This window comes from Ambystoma mexicanum, chromosome 7q (genome assembly GCF_040938575.1).
Source record: "Ambystoma mexicanum isolate Mex_15411 chromosome 7q, UKY_AmexF1_1, whole genome shotgun sequence".
Taxonomy (NCBI): Eukaryota; Metazoa; Chordata; class Amphibia; order Caudata; family Ambystomatidae; genus Ambystoma; species Ambystoma mexicanum.
The window spans coordinates 1,091,153,380-1,091,179,827 of NC_090941.1; the positions used below are offsets into that span (position 1 = coordinate 1,091,153,380).

The 26,448-nt window shown below is 44.8% G+C and overlaps 1 protein-coding gene across 1 annotated transcript in view; it reads left to right on the plus strand.

Moving 5' to 3' along the window:
- The window catches only part of LOC138528195 (transient receptor potential cation channel subfamily M member 2-like), a 679,103-nt gene that overhangs the window by 392,634 nt on the left and 260,021 nt on the right, over nt 1–26,448 (plus strand). The window contains exons 11-14 of the mRNA XM_069639648.1: nt 13,887–14,231; nt 16,914–16,925; nt 20,905–21,033; nt 24,229–24,358. Coding sequence (XP_069495749.1) covers nt 13,887–14,231; nt 16,914–16,925; nt 20,905–21,033; nt 24,229–24,358 — 616 coding nt within the window. The remainder of the gene's footprint in view (nt 1–13,886; nt 14,232–16,913; nt 16,926–20,904; nt 21,034–24,228; nt 24,359–26,448) is intronic.

Below are 26,448 nucleotides of genomic sequence, written 5' to 3' on the forward strand. Positions count from 1 at the left end.
CATATACCTTGTGCGCCTGTGCAGGCTGTGGATGGGACCGCTGCAGGAGTTCCTCGACGCCCGTTGGACCAGGTATCGGGAAGCTTCGAGGACAAGATCGCCCTCGACGAGAGGTTCTGTTGAGCGATTCGGTGGTGGGGTACCCGCGCATCTGTCGGCGTGTGCGGATTTCCAGACCCCCCAACCCCATCAGGAGACTGTCACGACGGACGCATCCCTGGAAGGATGGGGAGCGCACAACGGTAGTCTCCACGCAAGAGGCCTGTGGCTACCGGAGGAGAAGTCATTGCACATCAACGTTCTGGAGCTAAGGGCAGTGTTTTGGGCCCTCAAGTCTTTCCTTCCATCCCTCAAGGGCAAGGTGGTGCGGATCTTCACAGAAAACACCACCACAATGTTTTACATCCGGAAGCAAGGGGGCACCAGATCCCCGGCGCTCTCCAAAGAAGCGCAGGACCTATAGAGATGGACCGTCACCCAGGAGATGTTCCTCGTCCCGTTTCACCTGGCAGGAGTGAAGAACACTGTTGCCACAAGTGGGAGCTTCGAGAGGACCAAGTGGATCTTCTATTCTGACGATGGAGCAATCCCCACATCGATCTGTTTGCTACGGCGACAAACACCAAGTGCCGGAGGTTCACCAGCAGGTTTCCCCAGCTGGGGAGCATTGGAGATGCATTCTCCTCACCTGGGACCACCTGTTCCTCTATGCGTTCCCCCAGATGCCATTGCTTCTGCGACTCATCAAGCAACTCAGGCGGTCCCGGTGCATGATGATCCTAGTCGCACCTGCGTGGCCGAGGCAGATATGGTACCCAGACCTTCTGGACATGTCAGCGTCACCCCAGTCAGGCTTCAGGTGGATGCAGATCTTCTCGCCAGGGAAGGGGGTGCGATTTTGCACCATGACCCAGGGTCGCTGAACTTGCAGGCCTGGCTCCTGCAGCGCTAGAGTTTGGTGGATACGATCTCCCGGCAGACTGCAAGGAAGTGCTTGCCAAGGCCAGCGCGTCGTCTACACTGAAATGCTATGGACATAAGTGGAAGAGGTTCGCCGTCTGGTGCTGCGCACAGAAACGTGACCCTCTACGGATTAGGGCTCTGCAGGTGCTGCTGTACTTGATGTCGCTGGCCAAGGCAGGGTTGGCCCATGCTTCCATCAAAGTGCATCTGGCAGCTATCTCCCGCTACACCAGAACTCTGGGGCGGTCGCCATTGCGGTCACACCGCCTGGCCAAGGAATTCATAAAAGGACTTTTCTGTTCGTTCCTGCCGTTGAACGCTCCGGCCCCGGCTTCGGAGCTCAATGTGGTGCTGACTAGGCTCATGGGTCCCCTGTTCAAGCCTATGCATTCGGCACTGCTGAAGTTTTTATCGTGGAAAACAGCGGTTCTTGTGGCCATCACCTCTACACAACGAGTGGGAGAGATCCAGGCCCTCTCTTGTAAACAGCCAATGACTGCCCTCTACCTAAAATCCTCCTCTGGCAGCCATCTTCAGATTTGGTAGCACATATAGTAAAGTGGCAGTAGGACCAAGTGAAGAGCCGCAGAGGGGTAAGGCGGGAGGGTTCGCATGTGAATCCATGCCAGACCTATGCTGGAGAACAACAGTTACAGGTAAGTAACTTGTTCCTTCTCCATCATGGGGTCTGGCATGGATTCACATGCTCATGAACAAAGAATGCATAGCAGTACACAAATGTACAACCACTGGAGGTGGCAAGGCTCAACATTAAGCATCTCAACAACTCAACATTAAGCATCTCTTACCTCCTCACCAGGCTCACCTTCAATCAAACAGGTTGCGCAGCACTGCCTGGCCGACTCTAGACTCTTGGTTTTAGGAGAGAGGCAGTTCAGAAATGAAACTGAAACTGCTTTTTTCTTTTTAACGAGGATTCCCAGCCTGACGACGTGGAATATTCATGAGCATGTGAATCCATGCCAGACCCATGCTGGAGAACAACAATTACAGGTAAGTAACTTGTTCCTTATCTCTAGCCTTGCCTCTTGGTGCGGATACTCGCCAGTGTTAGTTGTTACTTTCAGGAAGCTCCAGAGCAATGTTGAGGCAAAACAGAGAAGGCCACGCGAGAGAACCTACAACAGGGTCCCAGGCTTCCAATGGAAAAGAAAAGCCAAGAAGATCCACCACAGCCCTTGAGAGATCAACGCTCAGCAGAGCACCTACCTAAGAATGGGAGACAGTGTGCACTAGTGCAGTGCCGAAATCCCACGTCACGGGAAGGGCTATGACTGCCGGCAAGCTTGCATCATAAATTAAAGGTCTCCTAGACCAGCAAATGCAAAGAAGGGGAGAGAAAATTCCATGCCCCGAACTTAACAAAAACACAGGAATGGATCTCCAAACACAAACTGGGATATTGAACTTTCTATGTTGCTTTGGGCATTAAGTGGAAAACCCACACAGAGACATTGGGATTGGCTTAGCCCCCTTTTCAAGACGTTTCCTACACATTCATGCACCGGGGAGGGAAGAAAGGCAAATAATGGTTAGGGAAAAGTAGCCAATTCTTATTGGGAGAAACATGTAGCCCAGCGCCCATTCAGGTCAGAAATGCGCGTAAGCTTACCCCTGAGAATCTAAATCCAGTATTTAATGACCTGCTCAACACTAAACTACTGGACAGTATTAGCACAGAGAGCATCTCGAAGCATTACCAGCAGTGCTTACAATTAGCGATAGATGAAGTGGCCCCCCTCAAAACCAAAGTGCCCAAACCCAAACACAGCGCCCCCTGGTTCAATAACAAACTCGTAGAACTCGGAAGGGAAAAAAGAGATCTATAACACTTAGACAGAAGCACCACTGCCCAGAACTCCAAACCAAACTGCAACAACTATCTAAAGCCTATAAACTCTGTGTACTCTCTCACAAAGCAGAATTGCTCAATAACCGTTTCTCAAACACGGCCTCCAACACTAAAGAATTATTTACAATTATTAGAGATCTAGAATCCCCCATCCTACCGACCAGCCCCATAAATCCCAGTAAAGCTTGGTGAACCACCATTCAGGATGCTCTATCCTCCAAAGTCTCGATCACGTGACCTGGGATTCCGCCCATGTGATGCGGTTGCTCGTCACGTGACTGGGAGTAGCGCCAGAAATGCGAGTATTTAAACACGGATTGCCATATACTCGCCGCTTCACAGCTGTTACCTGTAACTCTGTTTGGCGTCACACGTTCGTTGTGGACTTCTTTAGACATTTTGGATTCGACCCTGGTTTTTGGAATTACGGACTTCTCCTGGAATACCCTATCGGCAATTGGTAACTTGGATGTGTTTCACGGATTGACCACGGACTGTTCTTTGGATTGCTATCGGATTTCCCTTCTGCATCTGGTTCTTTTGCTTCCTGGCTCAGTTCTTCACAGTTACCAGATCTCGTTCTTGCAATCAGGTGGACTCATACCGCACTACTCTTTGGGCTCTGTCACGGATTGCTCCACCATGAGGAGCACTGCCCACGTGAGTCCCAGACCCTCAACCTCATATGTTTAGCAGTCTCCTCTCTGGCCTTTCTGGTAAGCCCATTCCACATTGTTTTTGCACTGTTGTTAACTGTTTTGGCTTGGTACTTAATCAGTATTTATTTGCAGTGGATTGGGGTCTCCAGAGGTTCGTGGTTCCGGAGTTGAACATCTTCCACTTGTGGCCTCAAGGGTTGCACAGGGAGTGACTTTGGGTTCTCTCTGTGTGACACTTGGGGACAGAGGTCTCTTCTGCCTACACGACATTCAAGTCTCAACATGCATGCACCCCTGTGCACGTCTGCAGCTTATAACCCTCTCATTTTCCCACAGGTCTCTTTCCTTCAGGTCTTTTCCTATCTTGTGTTTCTAGAGTCATATTTATAGACACCTACGTCAGAACATATCCCTTCCCATCAATTACCTCGACATAATAGCATTTCCAATCTACACACCCAGGGCTCTCTGGAAAGGACTAGAAAATCCTCAACACAGCTTTTGGATGTCAGAGAAGCTCAGCGTCTGATGTTGACTACAGACACACCAGGGGGTGAGGGGAGTACACATGGGTTTCACCCGATCTCCCTCCTGCCTGTTTGTGGCTGCTCTACTTGTAGATCTTTTGCTGTGACTGTTGTACTAAAGAACAAATATCAATTCACGCATAGAAAGAGCATTCATGTTTCACAAACCAAGCAGAGATCGTCCAGTGACACACTATCATGCACCATCTTACTATTCTCTTTTCAGCGCTTAGCTGTAGGCACCATTTAACTAAATCAGGTGCCAGCCCAGAATGCAGTGCATTGATTTAACCGTTTTGCAGTAAGAACAATTAACAATTGCGGCAGAAATCTGCAGCTGCTAAAGTCACGCAGTTCCTTTGCTAATGTCCTTAGCCGGACTGCTGATTGAAATTAGGTTCTCCCAAGGGGTCATGCTTGGCAACACTGGTGCCCTGGGCATGCGATATCCGGAATTAACATTGCTTGATCCTCAGAGCTCAAAGGACTAGTGAAGGACTTCATTTTCCACCACTTAAGTAGCATTTCAGAACTTTTACAGCACGTTCTACACATCTGTTATAAGCCGTATTGCCCCAGGACCCCCGCATGCAGGCCTTGCCCCACATGTCCCTGAATGGAACAGAAGGACACAGGTCCTGCCGTATTGGGCTCCCGGTGCGCACTGCCGTGGTGCAGGATCGCCCTCTTCTTCCTTAACACGCGTAACGGCAGAATGTTCCTGTCGCACCACGTGACCACATCACATTCCTCATTTTTCGGTAACAATGAAATAAACATTTCCTGAATGTAGTCAGTGTAAACATGTGAAGAGAAATTGTGAAATACAGATTGACTACCCCTCTCTTTTAGTCTTGTATGGATCCCAGGTCGGGAATCAGAGCAACCTGTGTATTACATTAACTAGGTTATCGCTTAGTTGAGAGAAATTGCGCTACAACTGCAATTTTATTACAAAATATATCTTTTTAATAGTCATAAAACATCTTAAAAAACATTTCAGACATGATTATCAGTCATTCCATTCATTCGTCATACATATATTCTAACAGGGGAGTTCTACAACTGAGGAAAAGACTTGTGCATAACAGTTGTTCAATGTATGCAATTTAGACATTGGAAAAAGACATTGGATTTTCCTTAGGCAGTCGACATATGTTTCGGCCCCTTATAGTATACCACTTATGTCAACAGTGGTCACCACAGTTAGTATCGGGCCATCTTCAGGACAGTTATTACTTAATGGTGGATCAATCTTCTTCCCCATTAGCACACTCACACATACATGTGCGTCTTCTGTTTGTGTGTCTTTAAATGCCGTCTTGCTATGGCTGTGGCTGACTCTGTGTCTTACATGCTATTGTTACGTAAGGCTCTTAGAGATAGTATACAGTGGACTTGTCGAGCCTGTCGACAGGCTCCCTTTCCAGTGCACGGACGGAGTAGAAAAAGGCAACAAATCCATTATTGGAACATATGCCCAAATAACCTGTACAAAAGGAAACTTGGCCACACGCAGCAAAAGCAAGACCAGTTCCCAATATACAAATAGCAGCAGCTAACCTGTACAAACATCAGAGAAGTCCACTGTATACTATCTCTAAGAGCCTTACGTAACAATAGCATGTAAGACACCGAGTCAGCCACAGCCATAGCAAGACGGCATTTAAAGACACACACACAGAAGACGCACATGTATGTGTGAGTGTGCTAATGGGGAAGAAGATTGATCCACCATTAAGTAATAACTGTCCTGAAGATGGCCCGATACTAACTGTGGTGACCACTGTTGACATAAGTGGTATACTATAAGGGGCCGAAACATATGTCGACTGCCTAAGGAAAATCCAATGTCTTTTTCCAATGTCTAAATTGCATACATTGAACAACTGTTATGCACAAGTCTTTTCCTCAGTTGTAGAACTCCCCTGTTAGAATATATGTATGACGAATGAATGGAATGACTGATAATCATGTCTGAAATGTTTTTTAAGATGTTTTATGACTATTAAAAAGATATATTTTGTAATAAAATTGCAGTTGTAGCGCAATTTCTCTCAACTAAGCGATAACCTAGTTAATGTAATACACAGGTTGCTCTGATTCCCGACCTGGGATCCATACAAGACTAAAAGAGAGGGGTAGTCAATCTGTATTTCACAATTTCTCTTCACAGATCATCCCTTCCATCAGATTAGATCCCCCGTCAACAAAAAATAGGGATTACCCTTTATTCATACCTACGTCAGTGTAAACATGACAGTCTTCAAACATGGCATAACATGGTAACATACCAAACTCTATTTGGCCCAACATGGGCAACATCGGTGGCATGCTTTCGTCCGTGTCCTTTCAAGCCTAGTCTCCCATTATAGAGTCCTGGAATCTTGCATGGCACCTTCTTCTTTCGTGGCTGAGATATCTTTTCCTGCCTGCCTCCTCAGTGCATGGGCGTAATTTTATGGGGGGGACAGGGCTGTTTGTCCCCCCCCCCCAAATTTCATGACACACCATTTTGTCCCCATTCATTTGGCTGGGCCAACTTTTCTTCAGATGTCATGTCCCCCCCGGCCCCAACATTTTCAGCAAAGTTACTCCACTGCCTTAGTGGCATAGCCGTCTGCCCCGCCGGGTGTTGGCATCTCGTCTTCCGCTCTACCTTCTGGTGTTGACTCCAAACCTGAGGCTACAGTCATGGGAATTTCATCCTCTCGTTCTCCAAGTCCCTCTTTCTCACCAAATCTTCGAAAAAAACAGGTGTTTCGAGTCACTTTTCCCATTCGATCTGCGGCAGTGACCATCAAGCTAAAACATAACCTAATACACAAACCAATCCATATAAATAAATTGCCATTTGTATGGAAAGAGAAAACTAATAGTTACAAAGGAAAAGGATATTATAAAAGAAAAAGGAAATGAGTAGAGGAAAAAATATGGGAGAAAAACAAAGTCGCATTAGGGATTATTACAGACATAATTGTCACTTTGACTAGTCCCTTGGTGTGCATAACGCATGCATCTGGTGCCAGGTCTATCCCTAATGTCCAATATGTCATCACTGTATACTGTGCGCTCATTCAGAAACTATATGGAAATAGTTGATTGTAACATGTTTCTGTTTGTCTTTGATACCATGTGGACATTCTTCAGGGTGAGAGGAGAGATGTTACAATCTTGTTCACTAGCGGCACAATGTGGGAATCATCAAGTCTGGCAATTTGCATGCCGAGTCTGATGTCTAAAACCAGATTATCTTAGAACAATACAAATGGAAGGAAAAGTGAAGGCCTGAACTGTATTCTGGGAGTTCATCAACTGGCGTGACATCAGTCTAAATATATTCTTATCATCTTATAATGGTACCCTTAGCTTGGATCCAAACTATAAAGGCTCAAAAGAAATCCTACAAGGAAAGGTGAACACAACCTAAGTGTACAGGTACAGACTCTAAACTTATTCTTATTGCAAATCTTTATCAATCTAAACAATGGCGTCCTCTGACTGTAAGACATGCACCCCATGAGGTGAGTGTAAATTGACGCCAGATGTTTGATCATTGGAACGGGATACATTTTCAGATATGGTGGTTTTGTTAAGTGGGAGTCCACAGCCTTCCCATGTTAGTGTCGATCAAGGTACACAAGGTTACTGGCGAAAGTCTGGGGGCAGTAAAAAGGTGGTAAAAGTGTTCCTGCTGCTCATACTGGTATACCTCTATTTCGCAAGACAGTTTACAAACCAAACTTGATTCACAAGTGTGGCAGCATCTAGCCCATGGTTCGCCGGCATGTCCCACACTTGGATGGAATTGTAAATGGTAGCATGTGCCACACTTGGATTGAACTATGATTGGTAGCATGTCCCTCACTTGGATAGAATTATAAATGATAGCATGTGCAACACTTAGATGGAAATGTGAATGATAGCATATCCCGCACTTAGATAGAACTGTAAATAATAGCATGTGCAACACCTAGATGGAATTGTAAAGGATAGCATGTCCCACTCTTAGGTGGAACTGCAAATGGTAGCATATCCTGTACTTAGATTGAATTGTAAACGACAGCAGGTACAACACCTAGATGGAATTGTGAATGATAGTATATCTCTCACTTAGATAGAATTCTAAATGATAGCATGTTCAACACCTAGATTGAATTAGAAATGATAACATGTGCCTCACCTACATAGAACGATGATTGGTAGCATATCCCTCACTTAGTTGGAATTGTAACTGATTGCATGTGCCACACGTAGATGGAATTGTGAATGTTAGCATGTGCCTCATCTAGATAGAATTATGATTGGTAGCATACCTCTCACTTAGCTAGAATTATGAATGATAGCATATCCCGCATGAGAATAGGTAGAATGAATAGAGTGAATAGAATAGGTGGAATAGGTGACATAGATAACATAGGTGGAATGGATTGAGTATACGAAGCAGAATAAATTAACAGAGTGGACTGAACGAATGGGGCAGAATAGAATGAGTCTAACCCGTTGAAACTCACCCCATGCTTTGTATCACTGTGCACCTTCTCCCGTGTTGTTGCCAGATATCTGTATCCCCTGTATATGCTATATATCTGTATCCCCATATATATCTGTACTGACCCCTGTCGCTATATCTATATGTCGCTATGTATGTCCCACCGTCCTGTTCACGTGCCTGTCAGGCGCTTTACAGATAACCACCATATCATACCACTACGCTTACTCTCTACTATACACCATCATTCAACCAGAACACAGCTATACCCCTGATAATTCGGCCTAGCAGTCCACATTCAAATACGACCCCATGAACACCTCATCACCCTAATAAAACGCAGCTAGCTGAGCACATTCCGGTCAGATGCTCACATAGGCGTTCCTCAGGCCTAATGCAGCCAGAACCCAGTCTGGGTATCCACCCACCAGACTGCACACATCCAACTGATATCTTCAGCAGCACACCTATCGCTAGGAAGCAGCTATCATCCAACAACTACACCAGCTGCACACATATCCGGTGCACCCACGCACCATACGACACTATCTCTCTCTACTGACCTGAACTATGGTTCCAAAGGGCGTTCAACCTACCATCGCTTTGAGGTCATACCAGTGATATATATAAGGTGCTATATAAATGGCAAATAACATATACGGACACCCTCACCAAAGCTATTGAAGCTATAGCCGCCATCGAATGCAAAAAGGAGAAAAAATCTATGCACACCAACTCCTGGTTCACTGAGGAACTACAGGATCTACGTTCAAGCAAATGAGAGGCATTAAACAATTGGCAAGCTGACCCTAGTGATCAGACCAAGGACACCAAGACGCCACAGCCGTTCACAACATCTATGCCACTATCCAAGCTTGGATTGCAATCAAAGGTTTCTGTCTTAACGGGGAGAAGACTGAAATTCTCATCCTGGGCCAGACAAACACATTATCGAAACTAAGCCCCCAATACAACAACTTCAACATAGACAACTCAACCATCTCCGTATCATCCTCTGTCAAGACTCTGGGTGTTCACATTGATGCAAATCTATCGATGAACAAACAAGTCAGCGCCATAGCCCCTGCATCAGCGTTCAGCACCAAACTCATCAATGCCATTAAACCTTACTTATCCACCCCCAACCGCTTGGCCATAGCTAGAGCAACTATAGGAGCCAAACTCGATTATTGCAACGCCCTCATAGCTTGCGCCTCCGGCAAAAACATTCACAGACTGCAAACCACACAAAACAATGCCCTCAGAGCCGCCATGAGCATCCGTAGAAGAGACCATATATCCCCCGCCAGACGTGAAGCCCGGTGGCTCCAGGTCAAAGACTGTATTGCTCTGAAAATCCTCACCATCACTCACAGATGCATCAACAAAATCACTCCAGCATACCTATCTGAAGCAATATCAAGGACCACATCCACTCGCCCCACCAGAGCTGAGTACACCAACCAGCTACACATACCACGCATATAGAGAGCCACAGCGGGAGGTCTAGGCCTCTCCTATATTGCACCGAGACTCTGGAACTCGCTCCCTGCCACCCTTAGAGCTGAAACTTCCATCTCTGTCTTCCGCAACAACCTCAAGGCCACTCTCCTCAACTAGCAAGTGGAGGACTGCCTCCTCCACTTCTGCCATGTATATTGTAATATAACACAAATGTAATATAACTATATTGTAACCTGTACATATACTGCTAATGACTATGTAACTACATTGCAACCTGTATATATATTGCTAATGACCATGTAACTAAGTAACTAAGCTTTGTACTGTAACAAGTGCCACAATGTCCTTGGGCTGTTGTGCGCTATATAAATACGAATAAAAAAATAAAAAACATCTTCAAACAGATTTCCACCCAGTACAAGGGGCCATCACTACAGCTAAAGCTAACTCAACTCCCGGATCACCAAAGCCAATTCACAAACTAAAGTTCTCAATTTCCAATGAACTCATCTCCCCTCCCGACAGCCCAGATGAGATCATCAAAGATGAAGCCTAGTACTCAAGTATACAAACCGCACTGCTCAGTAAAATTGACTTACTCCAAATTAAAATCCAGGAGCATTACAAAGCCTGACCTCACCTCATCCAGCCTCCACACCCAGCCCTTGACACCTCGAAGTCAAATAATCCCCTATTCGTCTTCCGTGACATCACAGAATCAGAAGTCATCAACCTCCTCCAGCCCCTCAAACCGTCTATATGCAAAGGTGACATTTAGCTACCTAATATCATCAACGACTGTGCTGACTCCCTTGCCCCTCTCCTAACAGCATTCATCAATGCTTCATTCAAAACGGGTATCGTCGCGGCTTGCATGGGTATGCCCCTCCTAAAAAAACACTCTAGACCCCGCCTTGCCCAATAACTACCAGACCGTAACCACTGTCCCTTTCCTCTTAAAAATCTTGGATAAAGCAGTCCACACCCAGATTCAACACTTTCTTAAATCTAACTCTATCCTAGGCAATAGACAATCTGGTTTCCGTAAAGGGCACGGCATAGAAACCGCACTGGTAGACCTTAAAAACCAAATCACTCAAATCATGGACAAAGGCAAGCCAGCACTCCTACTACTCCTGGATCTCTCGGCTGCCTTCGATCTGGTGGATCACAAAATCCTTACATCACATCTCACCCAGACTGCCAATTTCTCTAAAGATGCCTCCTCTTGGATCACATCATTCCTGGAAGGCAGAGCTATGAAAGTTTTCTCTAACCAGGCTAGCGCTGCTCACACCACCATTCACTATGGAGTCCCCCCCGGTTCATGCACAGCCCCCACGCTATACAACATTTTCACCAAACCGCTCTTCGATAAACTGGATGCACTTGTTATAGCATATACTAAATATGCTGACGATACACAAGTACTCCTACCACTCTCCGGCTCATATGATCAAGACACCAAAGCTTTGCATCAAATCTACGCTACCATCCAAGCCTGGATGGCGGCCAATGGCCTTTGTCTTAATGGAGAAAAGACTGAGATTATCATTCTTGGATCTAAAATGACTCTGAACAAACTAGGACAGCATAACTTCAGTACAGACAGCACTATCATCGCTGTATCTTCCTCAGTCAAGACTCTAGGGGTCTACTTAGACTCTACGCTATCTATGAATAGGCAGGTTAGCGCCATTACCGCGGCCTCCGCTCACACCACCAAACTTATTAATGCGATTAAACCCTACCTATCCAAACAAAACTGTATGTCAATAGCTAGAGCCACCATTGGGGCTAAATTAGACTATTGCAATGCTAGCAGGTACGTCGGCATAAAATATAAAAATACTCCAAATCACACAAAACAATGCTCTTAGAGCAGCCCTGAGCATTCCCAAAAGAGATCACATCACTCAAGCTAGGCAGGCTGCACACTGGCACCCCATAAGAGATCGTATAACCTTCAAAATCCTTACTCTCTCGCACAAATGCCTGTCCCTCACAGCCCCACCATACCTATCAGAGGCCATTGCGAGAACCTGGGGAGTTGCTAGGTCTGGAAAAGACCCGGGGCTAAGCTGATGTCGGAACTGTTGGGACTGGGGGCTAGCTAATCTTTTGGCTGTAGCTCCTGACATTCTATCCAGGGCTACAGCCAAAAGATCAGGGGCTATAGCCCCCTTAGCCCCCCCTAGCAACGCCCCTGGCGAGAACCAACTCTGCACGCCCCATAAAATCTTTCTACATTAAACAACGACACATCCCGCTCATTAACAGGGCCAAAGCAGGCGGGATTGGATTCTCATATCAAGCACCTAAACATTGAAATGCCATACCCCCAGCTCTCAGAGTGGAGACCTCCCTCACAGCTTTCAGGAAAATGATAAAAACTTCACTCTTCAACTGAACAACTGAATACACTCATCCCTATCTGCCCCCCCCCCCATTGCTATCCCACTGTATATATCCATTGTGCTATGTAACCAGGTCATTCTGCTTTTAATAGCGCCACAATGCCTCCGGGCTGATACACGATTTATAAATGCAAATAAATAAGACTCGATAAGCAACCCAAATTTCAGGAGAAGAGTTGAAAGTCTCATTAGCAAGTCTGGCCTCAGTGATTTCACAGAAAAATACTAACCGCAAATATTCTTCAGTGCAGAATGTTCACTACAATGTAATCCACTGACTAAACATGGAGAAAAGGGTAGATTGGTTTGGATAAGAGTATATTGAGTTTAAAGAGGTGCTGGTTGTGGTTGGGAGTTAAAAGGTCGGCTGTGAGGGGTGCCCCCCATACATTTTGCAGCTGAAAAGATTTCACAATTCGGTAAAGAAATAGGCAGTTCACCTAGGCTTAGGCACAGACACTATTGTGTGTTCTTTATACGCATGCATCCCTTATTGGGCCAGATGTGACTTTCTTTGGTAACAAATCACTGGGTAAAGCTTAACTTTTTGGTCATGGGTATGGCACTGGTGACTTCTGTTCAAGGGTAGAAGACCAGTGTTGTGTACTTCTGCAGCCCCCAAATCTTCATTTATTCCCAGTGTAGCTCCTCTAACTATTGTGTTTAGCCACAAAGGATTGTTCCTAGTAATAAGATGCTCGGATCTGTATTTGTGGATGTTCAGCTCACTATTTGCTTACTTATGGAATATCTTGTTTGCTCAAAACAAGGGCTAGGTTTGACTGCCTACTGCTAAGGGGAAATACTGGAAAGTGGTCAGGATACCCAAATGATCCTGGCTGCCCAGCGTGTTGGGCGCCAAGAGAGGATCTGAAACACTTTGTTATTTTGCCCCGGGTACGGTGACATCAGACAACATACTATCCTGCAGATTATCAAGCTCACTGATATTCGCTGCTATAGGCCCGCCTTGTTGTTAATTTTGTTGGCGGAATCAGAATTGACTGCCTGGGCCCTTTTGCCTTATCTGAAAAGTGCTATGCTTAGAAGAAAGGGGATTTTAAAGGGATAGAAATGGTTTTGGTATTTTGAGATCTATGGTTCTAATGTTTCTGTTCAAAGGTATTGAACTTGTTATGGTAATTGTTTTATCGACATGCAGTATTTTAATGATACCTCATATTGTCTGTGTTTGATGAATGTTTTTATATCCAAATAAACATAATTGAAGACTTTATTAGGTAACAAACCACTGGGTAAAGCTTAACTTTTTGGCCATGAGTATGGCACTGGTGACTACTGTTCAAGGGTTGAAGACCAGTGTTGTGTACTTCTGCAGTCCCTGAATCTTCATCTGTTCCCAGTGTACCTCCTCTAACTATTATGTTGAGCCACCAAGGATTGTTCCTAGTAATGGGATGCTCTGATCTGTATTTGCGGATGTTCAGCTCTGTATTTGCTTACTTATGGAATATCTTGTTTGTCTGATAGCCTTCCGATCTGTATCCAGTGATGACCATCGCACTGATCGATAACAAGCCTGACTTTGTGCGGCTTTTCCTGGACCATGGAGTGAGCCTGAAGGAATTCCTGACATGGGATGCCCTGAAATTACTCTACAACAACATGGAGCCGTCCAGTCCAGTCTACAGCAAATTGGAGAAGCTCCTGGCAGAGGAGGAGCAGCTGCCCCAGCCGAAGGGTCGCTCCGACATCCAGCTCCACCATGTCGCCCGGGTCATAAAGGAGCTTCTGGGAGAGTTTACAGAGCTACTCTATCCAAATTTCAAAAGCTCCCGCTCATCTATAGTGCCACAAATCAACATAAAGGTAAATGTGTGTAAGTATGGGTGTGTACTTAAATGGCAAGCAGCAGAGTGTTGTAAGAGAGGGACAGAAATGGCCTCACGGGGAAGCGCTAGAGGGCCATGGAGATGCAGGAGTAGAGTCTTGAGTGCTCTCTTGAATGAGTACTGAATGAGTACTGAGAACTGTTTATCTGTTCATATTGCAATGAGTTTCACTCAAGAGCATTGTTGGAAGCAGAAAGTTATCGCCATGCCAATTAAAGGAAGTCTTTTGCATAAACTCCTGGCTACATTTTGAACTATTGAAAATCATGTGAATTAAAACTAAAAAGACCTGAAATAATACTTGTATCCTATGCATTTATTGAATTCAGTCTGTTTATGGCACGCACAATATCCCTCCTACGCATATCTCGTTGCCATAGAGCTCCTCCTGACTGTCCGGGAACCTCCCTTCACAGTTCTCCGGTGGCTCTTCCAAGAATGATTATTTAAGATCCATATCTAGCAGGTGGGGAGTCACCAAGGATGACACTCAGCTCCTCATATGGGATATCGGGATATCCCCGGCAGAAGAACTTCCTGGGGATTGCAGGATTGGGGGCATGGGGAATGATAATTTATAAACACCTCTAAGACTGACTTCGGTTTGTTTCTAATTCTTGTTCCACAATCCTTGTAAATCATTGGATACCACATGATAGTGTCACAACTCCTGTCTCCACATCTGTGAACTTTCTTGGCTTTTGGGTTGACTCCCAATTGTCAATGCAGACTCAACATAAACATATGGGCTCATCAACTAATGTCATTCCATTCAGTCTATTTGCAGATCCATCCCTGCCAGTTCAAATGGACAGGATACGTGCTTCCGAGTTAGACCAATTCAGGTACTTTTTCTCATCGGACGCTTGTTTAGGTTATTTTGACTGTACAAAAGGAAAGGACTGGCACCTTTCAGCAAGACATTAATTATTTCATTGGGACTATAGACTTAGCCCTTCTGTTCTGCTTTTGATAGGACAGTACCAGCACTTGCCAGCATAGCTGCTACACATTTAGTTCTCGACTATGAAATCGTTTTTGTATGAGTCATAATAATGTATTCACCAAATGAATGACTGATACCCAAGCTATAGATCGACAACCACACTGCCGGCAGCTCTGAGCAACAACAAAGCACTGCCCTCTTCTCTGCACTACTGTAATCCACTAGAGCCCAACATCTGACTTTCTCCTGCTCTCGGGGTATGTGCTACTGTGTCAGATCTCCCGCTGTATGTGAAACATGTGTTCACAAAAATGACAGCAGTCTCTTGGACACCTGGGAGCAGCACACTCTCATGTAAGGTAGAAAATATAATGGTGAGCAGGTTGTAGAGGATTGTAAACAATAAAGAAGCTAGATTTAGCAAGACATGAAAAAGACACAGCAAGGCATTTTTTGGGAAGCTACGTGAAGATGTGCTCTTTGTCTGCAATTGATGTCGTGCAGTGTTTTCTGATGTTGATTACAGTGGTTGTTTTAGTTTTTTATAAGCAGACCTATTCTTTTGTGCCTCATTAGAGACCGAAAGTGTTGTATGAATAACAAGACTTTATCGATGTGTGAAGAATTTGGTCCATTGGGTGCTTTGAGTTCATTATCACATTACAAGATAAACTAATGAAAGTGATACATTGAGGCCACTTTAAGATCTTTAAAATCCCAGAATACTGTTCATGTTTACTTTCCAGAAGTGCGGGAGGGGATTTTGGGATTTTGGAATACCCCAGCATTGGGAGAGATAAATGGACCTGCTGAGTGATCAATCTAGGCTTGGTAGACTATGGAATTGTTTAGGATTTGGTAGCCCAAGCCACTGAAAACCTTACATATGTGGCTGAGTCTGTGGGTGGATGCAACAAGGAATGTGGTCTTGTCCGCACAGATGCTATGGCACTGAATATAAAGTTATTCTTCGAGAGGAACAGATGCTTTTCACCCCCGCCCCCTCCTTAACATACCACCTTTATTTATTTTATATCTGGAAGAAAGCTTAGACCGGCTAATTAACCCTATGCCATAGGGTAAATTCTCTACTGTCTTGAAGGCCTTCTTCCAATCCTTGCTGAACTCTGCACTAGGTGTGCCCTGAGGCTCCAACTGGCTGCTCTTTAGTGCTCTACATTTATGATCAGTCAATGAAGTGGGGTTGTCTTCCTAGAGAAGACAAGAAGATGGGGTTTCAGTGACGTTACAATTTGTAAAGACGGTATCATTGTGCCATATTATTGAGCTATACCCCACCAGAATGCTGCTTTGAGAGTCTCTCCTGTGAGCTGCCAGGAAGCTAGGATGTGTGAAGTGTGAGGAAGATATGGTATCAAACAGTGAAGACAGACACAAGTGATCACACTTCAAGGGTGTTTATTGAACTTTCATACGGGTTGGTAAAATCCTAAATCTAAAGATGGGAGAAAGCTACAACCATCAAATAATAATAACGCAGTCCTAGTAGAGTCTTGTCAAAATAAAAGGGCCTATACTAAAAAACCCTTCTAAATACAAATGATGTGGGACAATGGTGTATGCAAAAGAAAAGTGTTCAAGAAACAATATATCAGGCTAACTGAGAAGTTGGCTTACCTTCCCCACGTTTTCAGCACAGGACAAGGCAGCACACTCGAGCCTAGCACATATTCTGGCTTTTCTAGCACAAGGATACAGTTCAAAATCTCAGTAACAGGGCCTTCTGTGCCAAAGTCTCTTTGCCATTCAAAGTCTCTTATTACAGAGGGCCTGATGCAACAAACAAACATACAAGTTTCTTTCTTCGCAGGAATTTCACATGTACAATTTCTCGGGTGATTCACTGTTCACCCCGGATCCCCCTCTGCTGGGCTCAGACCCACTTTAACACAATGTTCTGAATTGGTCTCCCTCAATCAGGCTCAGACCATTTTGTCTCACTTTCCAAACTTTCCTCTCTGCATCACAAATCGAAGACTTTCGACTCGGCATGGGATTTTGCTTGACCCGTCACAGGATCACTTCGATTCACGATTTCTTTCTTACTACAATTCTTTAACTTTTATTTCTGCCACTTCTCAGCTGGGCACCTTACAGAGACCTTCAATTGAGCATGCACGCAGTGCCGGACCATCTATCAACAGTATTGTACATTTTCTTTCAAAGCTCAAGCATTCATCAGCAGTTTAGCCTTACTCTTGTCTTTCATCACGCGCGTTTTGATAATGTTCGTCCCAGCGCTCGTTATACAATGTTGCTGCTTGCACCCTTGGCTTCAACACAGACCAGTCTTGTATCGGACTCCCCAACTCACCGGCTGTGTTGATTTTTCTGATGCTACCTTGTTCTTGGAGTCAAGGACAGTACCACAGCGGCTGCTGCTTTTCCCCGACTCGATTAGTCATGCAGGAGTACTGCAGGTATCTTTGACACACAATGCATGATTTTTCAGATTGGTTTCCTGGTCTTTAGCTGTCTAATCTTGAGGGCTCTTGAAAGCAACTGTTTCTTGCCAGAAAGGTCAAGGGAATTTCCTTCCTTACAAACCCTCTGTGTTTGCAGGCTTTACTTCCTCATCCACCTGCCGTCTCGAAATTGCTGTTCCTTCATGTGCTTTGCCTTGCTCAGATTTTACCTTCGTGCTCTGCATTTTATCCGTGTGGGGAAGCTTAATGGAAGTCAAGTGTGAATGATGGTCAATAATTGCCTGACCTCGCCTAACCATTGTATTGGGACACGTTAGGTATACTGCTCGGGTGTTAGTCTGTTTTCTCCCAGAGCGGGCTGTCCGTGTGAAAGTGTTTGAGTAGGAAAGAGGCGGGGTGGGGTGGGATAGAGTTCCTATGTATCTTAACTGGTAGGATGGGGTAAAGGTGTTACAGGGAAGGGATTAGTGTCTCGCCATGCAGTGCCCCACTCCCCGAAGCCCCCTCATCCAATTGAGCCTCCTGCACTGGACCAACCCCAGGAACTGGATCGAAAAGTGACGGTTGTTTCCTGGCCACCTGGATGATAAATCACTGGGGTCTGGTGGGTGAGACACCTTCTGGTTTCTCACACAAGGCAAGTCCACGTTCCTGGTGCGGCTGGTATTCTAAGAGTGTTGGTGGAGCTGGGACCGTAGTCATTCAGATTCTGGATGAGCCATCTTTCGTTGTTGTAGGGTAAATGAAGCTATTTGTTCATTCTATATTGGATGGCCAGAGGTTGGACAATTATGAGGCTGTAAGTGAAAGGAGTGCCTTTTCTGGAAGTGTCTGGTTTCGCCTGTTGGTGGCTTGTGGATCGACTGGTGAGATGATGACCACCAAATGAAGGTGTGGTGAACCATCATCGACTATCCCCTCCAGAGGATTTGGTGGAGCTGGTGTGATGCGTAGGACCAGTGCAAGAACAAGCAGTGGCGTTCTGTTTGTGACTGGGGGTAAGTAAGGGAATTGTGCAAGGGTTGGAGGGTTATTCCTGTTTTTTCACAGTCTTCATTTGTCAACACAGATCATTCAGGAGGCACAGAGGCGTTTCCATCAGATTCGAGCTTGTCAAAGTAAAATGGAGCCTTTTAGCAATCTTTCATACCTAGCAACTATCTTCCCCTTGCGTTTCTTGTGAGCAGTGGCATTTATATACTTGAAAATGTTGTGGGGATGGTATAATTGGGGGTACATGTTTTGTCCAATGTATGTGTCCTCTGTAGTTTTAATATATGCACATATATGCTGTCAGAGCCCACAACAGCAGCATTTTAAACATGTTTAATCATCCGGAACATTACTACACAAGTTGAAAAACTAGATGCGACACGCTGTGCTTTTGAATGTGCTGGTTGGCATGTTCCTTTAATGTACATTTTTAAAGAATAAATGCCCACCCTCACTCCCTAAACCTGGTGCATGGCATGCCCTCATTCTAGGGAATTTATGTTGGTGCATTGATTATTAGGGGGGGTGTCCTTCAAATGTTTGCGCACAGAATATCAACTGTAATTCTGCTTCCACACATATCAGACACTTTATTATACGAACAGTGCCAATAAAATATCTGAAACGTTCATGCATTCCTAGCATTGCAAAGTGACATAAACAAATAGAGTAAAGGACCCTAGGTTTCTTTTTGGCCAGTATGCTAAAATAGCCTATAAATCACTATAGTCCTCCATACTGAGCAGGGGTTTTGACAGGTCGATGCCCCTGCCTATTATGGACGAGCTGCCCCTAAATGGAATGTCGTAAAGATGTGTTATTTCACACTACATTCTCTAAGTAGGTCTGGACGATACCTTTTTTCAGTGCAAAATATTAATCTCAAAGAAATTCTCCTAAAATACGTGTGGCAGGGATGTTGCATGGCATCAATTGCACTAGTCAATACATTGGTTTTTATTTATTTTATTTATTTAGTTGGACATTTGTATGATGCCTATACACAAGTATTTCCAGGGGCCACAAGACAAGTTGGGAGGGTGGGCGATAGGGGAACATAGGAAGAAAGTAGAACAACAAAAACGGTTATATTGGTCTTGTGACAAGCCTACCGTGCAAGTGCATGACACGGTGGTAAGTGAACGGGGTAAGTGGAGAAGTGCATGAATGGGGTGCCCAAAGGGAGGGGGGAGGGCAAGTGCTTGGGGGGCCAAGATGGCAAGTGCCAGTGGAAAGAGGGGGGAAGGGAGGATGAGTGCGGTGGGCAGGGTGGACCAGGTTAGGGCTAGTCCGGGGAAGGGAGCCCGAGGGTAAGTGCTGGCAAGGGATGCTGGGGGGACTGGTAGGGTGGTGGTCTGGCCCCTTTGACTCAGGGACCAGGCCCCAGTTGCAGCGGCATAGGGAGAGTTAGCATGGTAGGAGGAGAGTGACGGAAGAGGAGAAAAGGAAAGTCTTGAGAAGTTTCCAGAATTTAAAAAGATCCGGCTCAAGTCTGGCTGAAGTCTGAGGGGAGCAGGGAGGCTGTTCCAGAGGGAGGAACCAGCTGAGGAAAGGGATCTTCCTCCAACTCTCTGCTTGGTGAAACGTCTGACCTGCAGATAGTTGGAGCCAGAGTACCAAAGGACTCTGGCAGGGAGGTATTTAGCAGGGAAAAGCTGGATGTAGCGAGGTCTCTATCCCCAGACAGCCTTGTGGATGATGCAAAGGGTCTTGAATTTGATCCTTGCGGTCACTGGGAGCCAGTGGAGAGCTTTTAGATGCTGTCCCTGGGCTAGAGGCCAAGGATAAGTCTTGGAGTCCTATTCTGGATTAGTTGAAGGGAGTGAAGGGAGAAAACAGCTAGTTAGATCAAGACACAATTGTAGTAATCCAGCCCAGAAATAACTAGGGCACTGGAGACGTTGCTCTTCTGGAGGAAGGTGAGGAAATGTAGAATGCCCCTGAGGAGGTGGAGCTGAAAGTTGGACTTCTTGGCAAGGTCTGTGATGTGTGGAGACAAAGAAAGAGAGGAGTCAAAGATGATCCCAAGGTTTTTTGCCTCATAAGTAGGTGGGGGAGAGGGGAAGGGGGGGCTGACCAGACAGTGGGGTGGAAACAAGGAGCAGGCGTCCCAATGAGAAGGATCTCCGTCTTACTGACATTAAGGTTGAGATCACTGGCAGAGCACCGTGCCTGATAGCAGTCAGGCAGCCAGATATGAGGTGGATAAGAGTTGGTCATGTCTGAGGTTGCGAATATATGTCAAATGTCCCATTTATGTGTGTTTTCAGATATTGGGTAAGAAGCGTAAAACCCATCCCAAAGAAGCCCCGCCGCTGCCTGTCTACCCCCTGCGGGATCTTCTCATCTGGTCCATCCTTCAGAACCGCGAGGAGCTGGCTGAGATCGCCTGGTCTCAGGTATGAAATGGCTCTTCCCATTTACGAAAAGATGACCTGAGCTAAGAGATGCGATCCATAGGGCCGATGCATGAGCACCAACACACAAAGCACGATTAACTAATACTTTATAATCCATGCAAACCAGCAAGTGCAGAAATGATTAGCGACTTGCCCTTTTTATCCCGGAAACAGCCTGTTAGGGGGTCATAGAACAGGTGTGTTCACATGTGGTTGGTGTCATGCACCATATAAGGCAGCCCTGTCCTGGTGCCGTTGCAGTTATGTCCAGGGATTCTGCCCAGTAAAGTTCACTCCAGAATCACACAAGTATCTCTTGTGATATTCAATTACATTTTCATTTCACAAAAGTACAAAGAAATCATACAAGAAAACAAAATGCAAAACATCTGCTTAAGTACTTTTGTCCTTCTTTAAAAACCATTTGATTTTCTCACGAATGATGCATGTTCAATAAAACCATAAATAGAATGGGCAACCTTCTTGCGGGGGCGGGGGGGAGAACACTGGCACCCTGGCCTCAGCTAATGTACGGATATTATACAATCTAAAAATAGGAAGAAGGAACTTTATCCTAAGCAAATTCAGGGTAGTACAAAAGAATACAAAATGTCATTAGTAGACCAACTGGCCACTACAGATTTGGGTCCGCACTCTCTCCATGGTGCTAATACATATTACACAATAAAGAAATGTCAAAAACACTTAAATTCACCCACTCGACAAACACAGGAGCACACAACATACAGTCATTAAAAACGAAAACTATGCACATAGAGCAACATTTGCAGATGATCAAGGAGGTACAGCGTTATGTGCCTTATTTTGCAACAACGTGCAGTTTATTTCTCCAGTACTCTGCCATAAACATTGCCAAAGTGCGCTGCATAATTGCACATTCCCCGGGTACTAATACCCACTGGGGAATTTAAAAAAGTGAAATGAGTGTCTCACAGCAGATCTAAAACAAAGTGTTTTGAACTCTCTTATTATTTTGGTTAGTCTTTTTCATGTCCATGCCACCGAATACATTTACTGTGATTAGGAAATGTTCCAAGACCCTAGAAAACACTCCATCTTAATGTGGACTTTATCCATTGCATGCTGTGAATGCTCAGCCGCATGCACTTTTTTAATTTAAAATAAGAATCCAAATGCCGTGAAAAGCTTGAATATTAAGCATTAAAGAATGGAGTACCTCTTTGCAGGACAGATTCTGCACCATGAATTCCACCCTGGAGATCAGGGAAGAACTGTAGGCTAGGTGGGTGGTTTGAAGCAATCTCTCTGTGTTGACCATCCAGCCTTTGGTCTATTGCCTGAGATCCAAGCCGCATTTGGGCAATGCTATGACCTGTGTTTTGTGTATGGCTCATTTCACACAATCTTCTAGATAAAGCAGAACATTTTAATGCACTTTGATTGCTCTTGAACAGCGTTTGGTGTCGACCAATGACCTTCTCGGCGAAGGCTCTGTAACACTGTGCCACACGGCAGAGCTGGCACTTCCCACAGCTGGATAACAAGAGTAGATCAATCAACACCCCAGGTACATTCAGAACAGCTGACTCCACTGTTTTCCATTCCTGTTGCAGTGGGGCCAGTGGTAGTGGTGCAGTTATGAGTGTGCAGCAAATAATACAAGGAGCTAGTTTATCGCTGCATGAGAAAAGTGACAGTAATTCCATTAGTGCCACTTTTTCTGCACCGCCAGATTGAAATTTTTGGTGGATTTACTGCCAGCGAAATTACTGTGTGGTAAATGCATCCATTTTCAGAGGGAAACTGGTAGACTCGCCTCCAGCATGTTGCTAGCGGTAAATCCTCCACTTAACCCCTAGAAATCGGCAGATTTACCGCACAGTAATTCCACCAGTGGTAAATTCTCCAAAAATCTACATGGAGTCCTATGGCCTCCAAACATGGGGAATTACTACCACTTGTAATCCCGTGGTAATTCCATGAAACCATAACAGTAATTGAGTTTGATGGCATTTCGGCAGAATTACGGCCAGAATTCCACTGAACTCTTAAAGTGCCCGGACCTGACGGGATTCCAGTCAACCTATGTAAACTAGAGTCCGCCTACTGGCTCCCTGTTTTGATAAAAAAAGGTAATATGCTTAATACTAATAACGAACCAGCAGCATCATGGCGATCAGTAGGAATCATCGCAATTTTCAAAAAGTGGGATAGAAATAACCCTTCACATTTGCGGCCTATCACCCTCCTTGGCAGTCTGGGAAAGGTATATGCAAAGGTTCTGGCTTACAGGCTACTCAAACTTATGAATGAAGGATATCTTCTGCACCACGTAAAGGCACTGGAACTATAGAACAGGCCTTCCGATTGACATTGATTTGACAATAATGTTACACAGAAAGTTATGCCTTTATATATGATCTTGATCGCTCTGAAGACAGCCTTTGACCATGTAAACCGCAAGCTATTATGGGGTGCAATGTATAGACTTGGCATCCCTTTGCAGCTGGTAAATTGCATATGGTCGACACACACAGAAAATAATGCCATTGATCGATGGGAAAATAGGGGCAGAGGACAGATTCATTCCCGGTTCCTAGAGGAGTACGGCAAGGTTAGGTTCTGGCACCTTTTCTGTTTTCCTTATTTATTAACGATCTTGCCAGCTCGCTACTAGCATTCCAGGCAGATGCCCCCTTGATAAATAAGATGCGCTTAAACATTCTTTTATTTGCCGACAAAGCTGTTTTATTATCTACCTCCCTGCAAGGCTTGAAGAAGATCTTTTCTCAATGTGTTCATTTAGGGAACAGATGATCATGCTGTTTCTAGTTTGGGGATTTGTCAGGCATTCCAGAAATATTGGGAATAAATGACATTGAAGTTTACATTTGTCACTCACTTCCACCACTAGTTGGAAGGGTTCAGACCCTTTGTGGCAAACAACAGTTATGGTTTTACTGTAAGGAAATATGAAAAGGGCATTTTCCAGACCTACGTTCAACATGTTCAACACTAACCGCCCAGGGTATGTCCTGGGAGCAGGGCACACACCCATATGCTCCTCACTTGGAAGGTCTGATAGACATCAGCCAGTGCTCCGAGACCCTTGAACTCCTGTTCCTTACCTGTGAGAGGTGGGTTTGGTTGGTTAGAGGATTGTTTCCCCCTAATGGATGGCCTCACATCTAGTAACTGCTTGCTCTCTTTCAGGATCAAGACTGCATTGTGGCCGCGTTGGCATGCAGCAAAATTCTGAAGGAGCTCTCAAAGGAGGCAGATGAGGCGGACAACTCCGAGAACATGCTGGCGTTGGCAGCCCTGTATGAGGAGCGGGCAGTGGGTACGAATACAGCGCTTACCTTTCCACTCCTATTTGAGAAGATGTTCTCTGAAGCACGATTGACGCAAATACTCATACATGCAAACATTGAAACACGTTGGCGGTGTCAATTAGCCCTTCTCTGTATCAGTGTGTGCCTATGCTTGTATGACATTTCAAGTCCTAATGTTCCTTTACATTATGGTTGCATGGTGAAGTGGGCCTTCTTTAACGATTTGTATTGCTATTTTCAAGACTTTAAATTACTTTAGGGGTAACCCAATATGCAGCATCCATGCAATCTAAGAGTGGAGAGAGCCTGTGTCTACCCGACTGTCTTTGCATTCACCGCCAACCAACTTGGATACATATTATCTCAATATATAGAGGGCGTCGCCTTATTTAGCAATTGGTCTAGGAAGAAATAGAAAGGACCAGAATTATAGGGTAACAGTAATCTCCCCATACTTAAGGTGAAACCTTTGATCCATTGATTTTGTAAACATTTTCCAAAGATGTTTTCTGGTGCAGGCCCCCCAAAATTGGAAGGTTTTGGAGACATTTGTCAAACAGTTTAAAAGTTATATTACATTGAAAAGGGGTTTGTTTTTGACCTGTTACCCAAAATTTCAAAATAGGCACAAATGTGCATCCATTGGACAGGCACACAGCTGAAACCGCTGGATGGATTTGCTTCAAATTCGAAACAACTTGGGTGCAAAGTGGTGCAGAGCTGCCTCTTCGTGTTTTGGTGCAGATCCTTCCAGAAGTTGTTTTAAAATTTGGCTGAGAAAGGGGTGCCTTGGCGCAAACTTAGTTTACATATCTCCTATAGTGTAGAGCAGCAAGTGAGGTTTTTCATGAATGAAAAGTCGCCACATTCTTAATGCTCGATGCAAGTGTTTCTGCGAGAATCCTGCAAGATCAGAAAAAGAAAAGCTTAAAATTATATTGGGGAAAGGGCTGGGGGGTTTGCCTTCAGTCGGGATGGTAAAAGAGGACTAACTGGTGAGTTTGACAGATTTGTTGAAATCTAAGGAAGACGATTTCAAGCCAAACATTTTCGTTTTTTCGCAAGAAAAGGAACATTATCGCAGACCTTATGTAAAAAAACAATACCGTTCTCACAGGAATTTGATCTGTGTCCTAAGAAGAAACATCAGTAAAATGATAATATGAGGAAGGCGTGCCCTTTGATTAAATATTATTACTCAAATCCTAAAGTCATCTCATCTGTCCATATTATTTTCCTCTTGTCCAGCTGTGTTTCTTTAAGCCCTTTTAAAAGTGGTCGAATATATTTATTTTTGCATTTTGAAAGCGCTCACACAGCCCGCGGGCATCGAGGTGCTGTTACAGGAATCGTTTTTTTTTTTTAGCGTAAATGTGTTTTTTTTTTTGTCTTAGTTGCGTATTTATAACACGCTCAAAATATCCAGAGGTTTCTAAGCACGGACCCGGGGATCGAACCTGTGTTGCTTTGTGTCATCTTGCTTCCAAGGCGAGCACATTGCACTGAGCTATCCTCCCGGGACTGTATAAGTAATGTAATCGAATACCCAGGGCCTGCAATACTTACATGGGCCTAAAAATGGTTGCATTTCCCTCATTGTTTTAGGTTCTGAGGTCTTCATTATTGCTACTGCTCTTTCAGACATCACATTCCTCAGTTCATGGAACTTCATACAAAGCCTGGAAAGTTGGAAAACCTCACTGACTATTTGTCCAGACACCCTTTACCAACAGTTGATACAAGAACGACACCAGCAGAATAGTACATTATTATATAGTTGTAGCCATTGGCCCAATTTGGGCCTGTCTAGGTAGCGTACATGTGTGTACTGTGAGGGAAATAAAGAAATAAAGGCACATACCCCAGGGTGTGGAGAACAATATAGTGTATGTAGTGTTTCTGGGTTAACTACAAAGGTCTTATCTGGACTCAACCATCCAGCCCACCATGTGAAAGAAAGGAAAAACAGAGAACATTGGAGAAAACCTCCTGCCCAGCAGTGGACTGGGCAGGGAAGAGAGCATTCTGAAGGAAAGAAAGATTGCTAGAAAAAGACTGTTCAGAGAAGGAGTGAAGGGAAGGAGACAGTGCAAGTCTG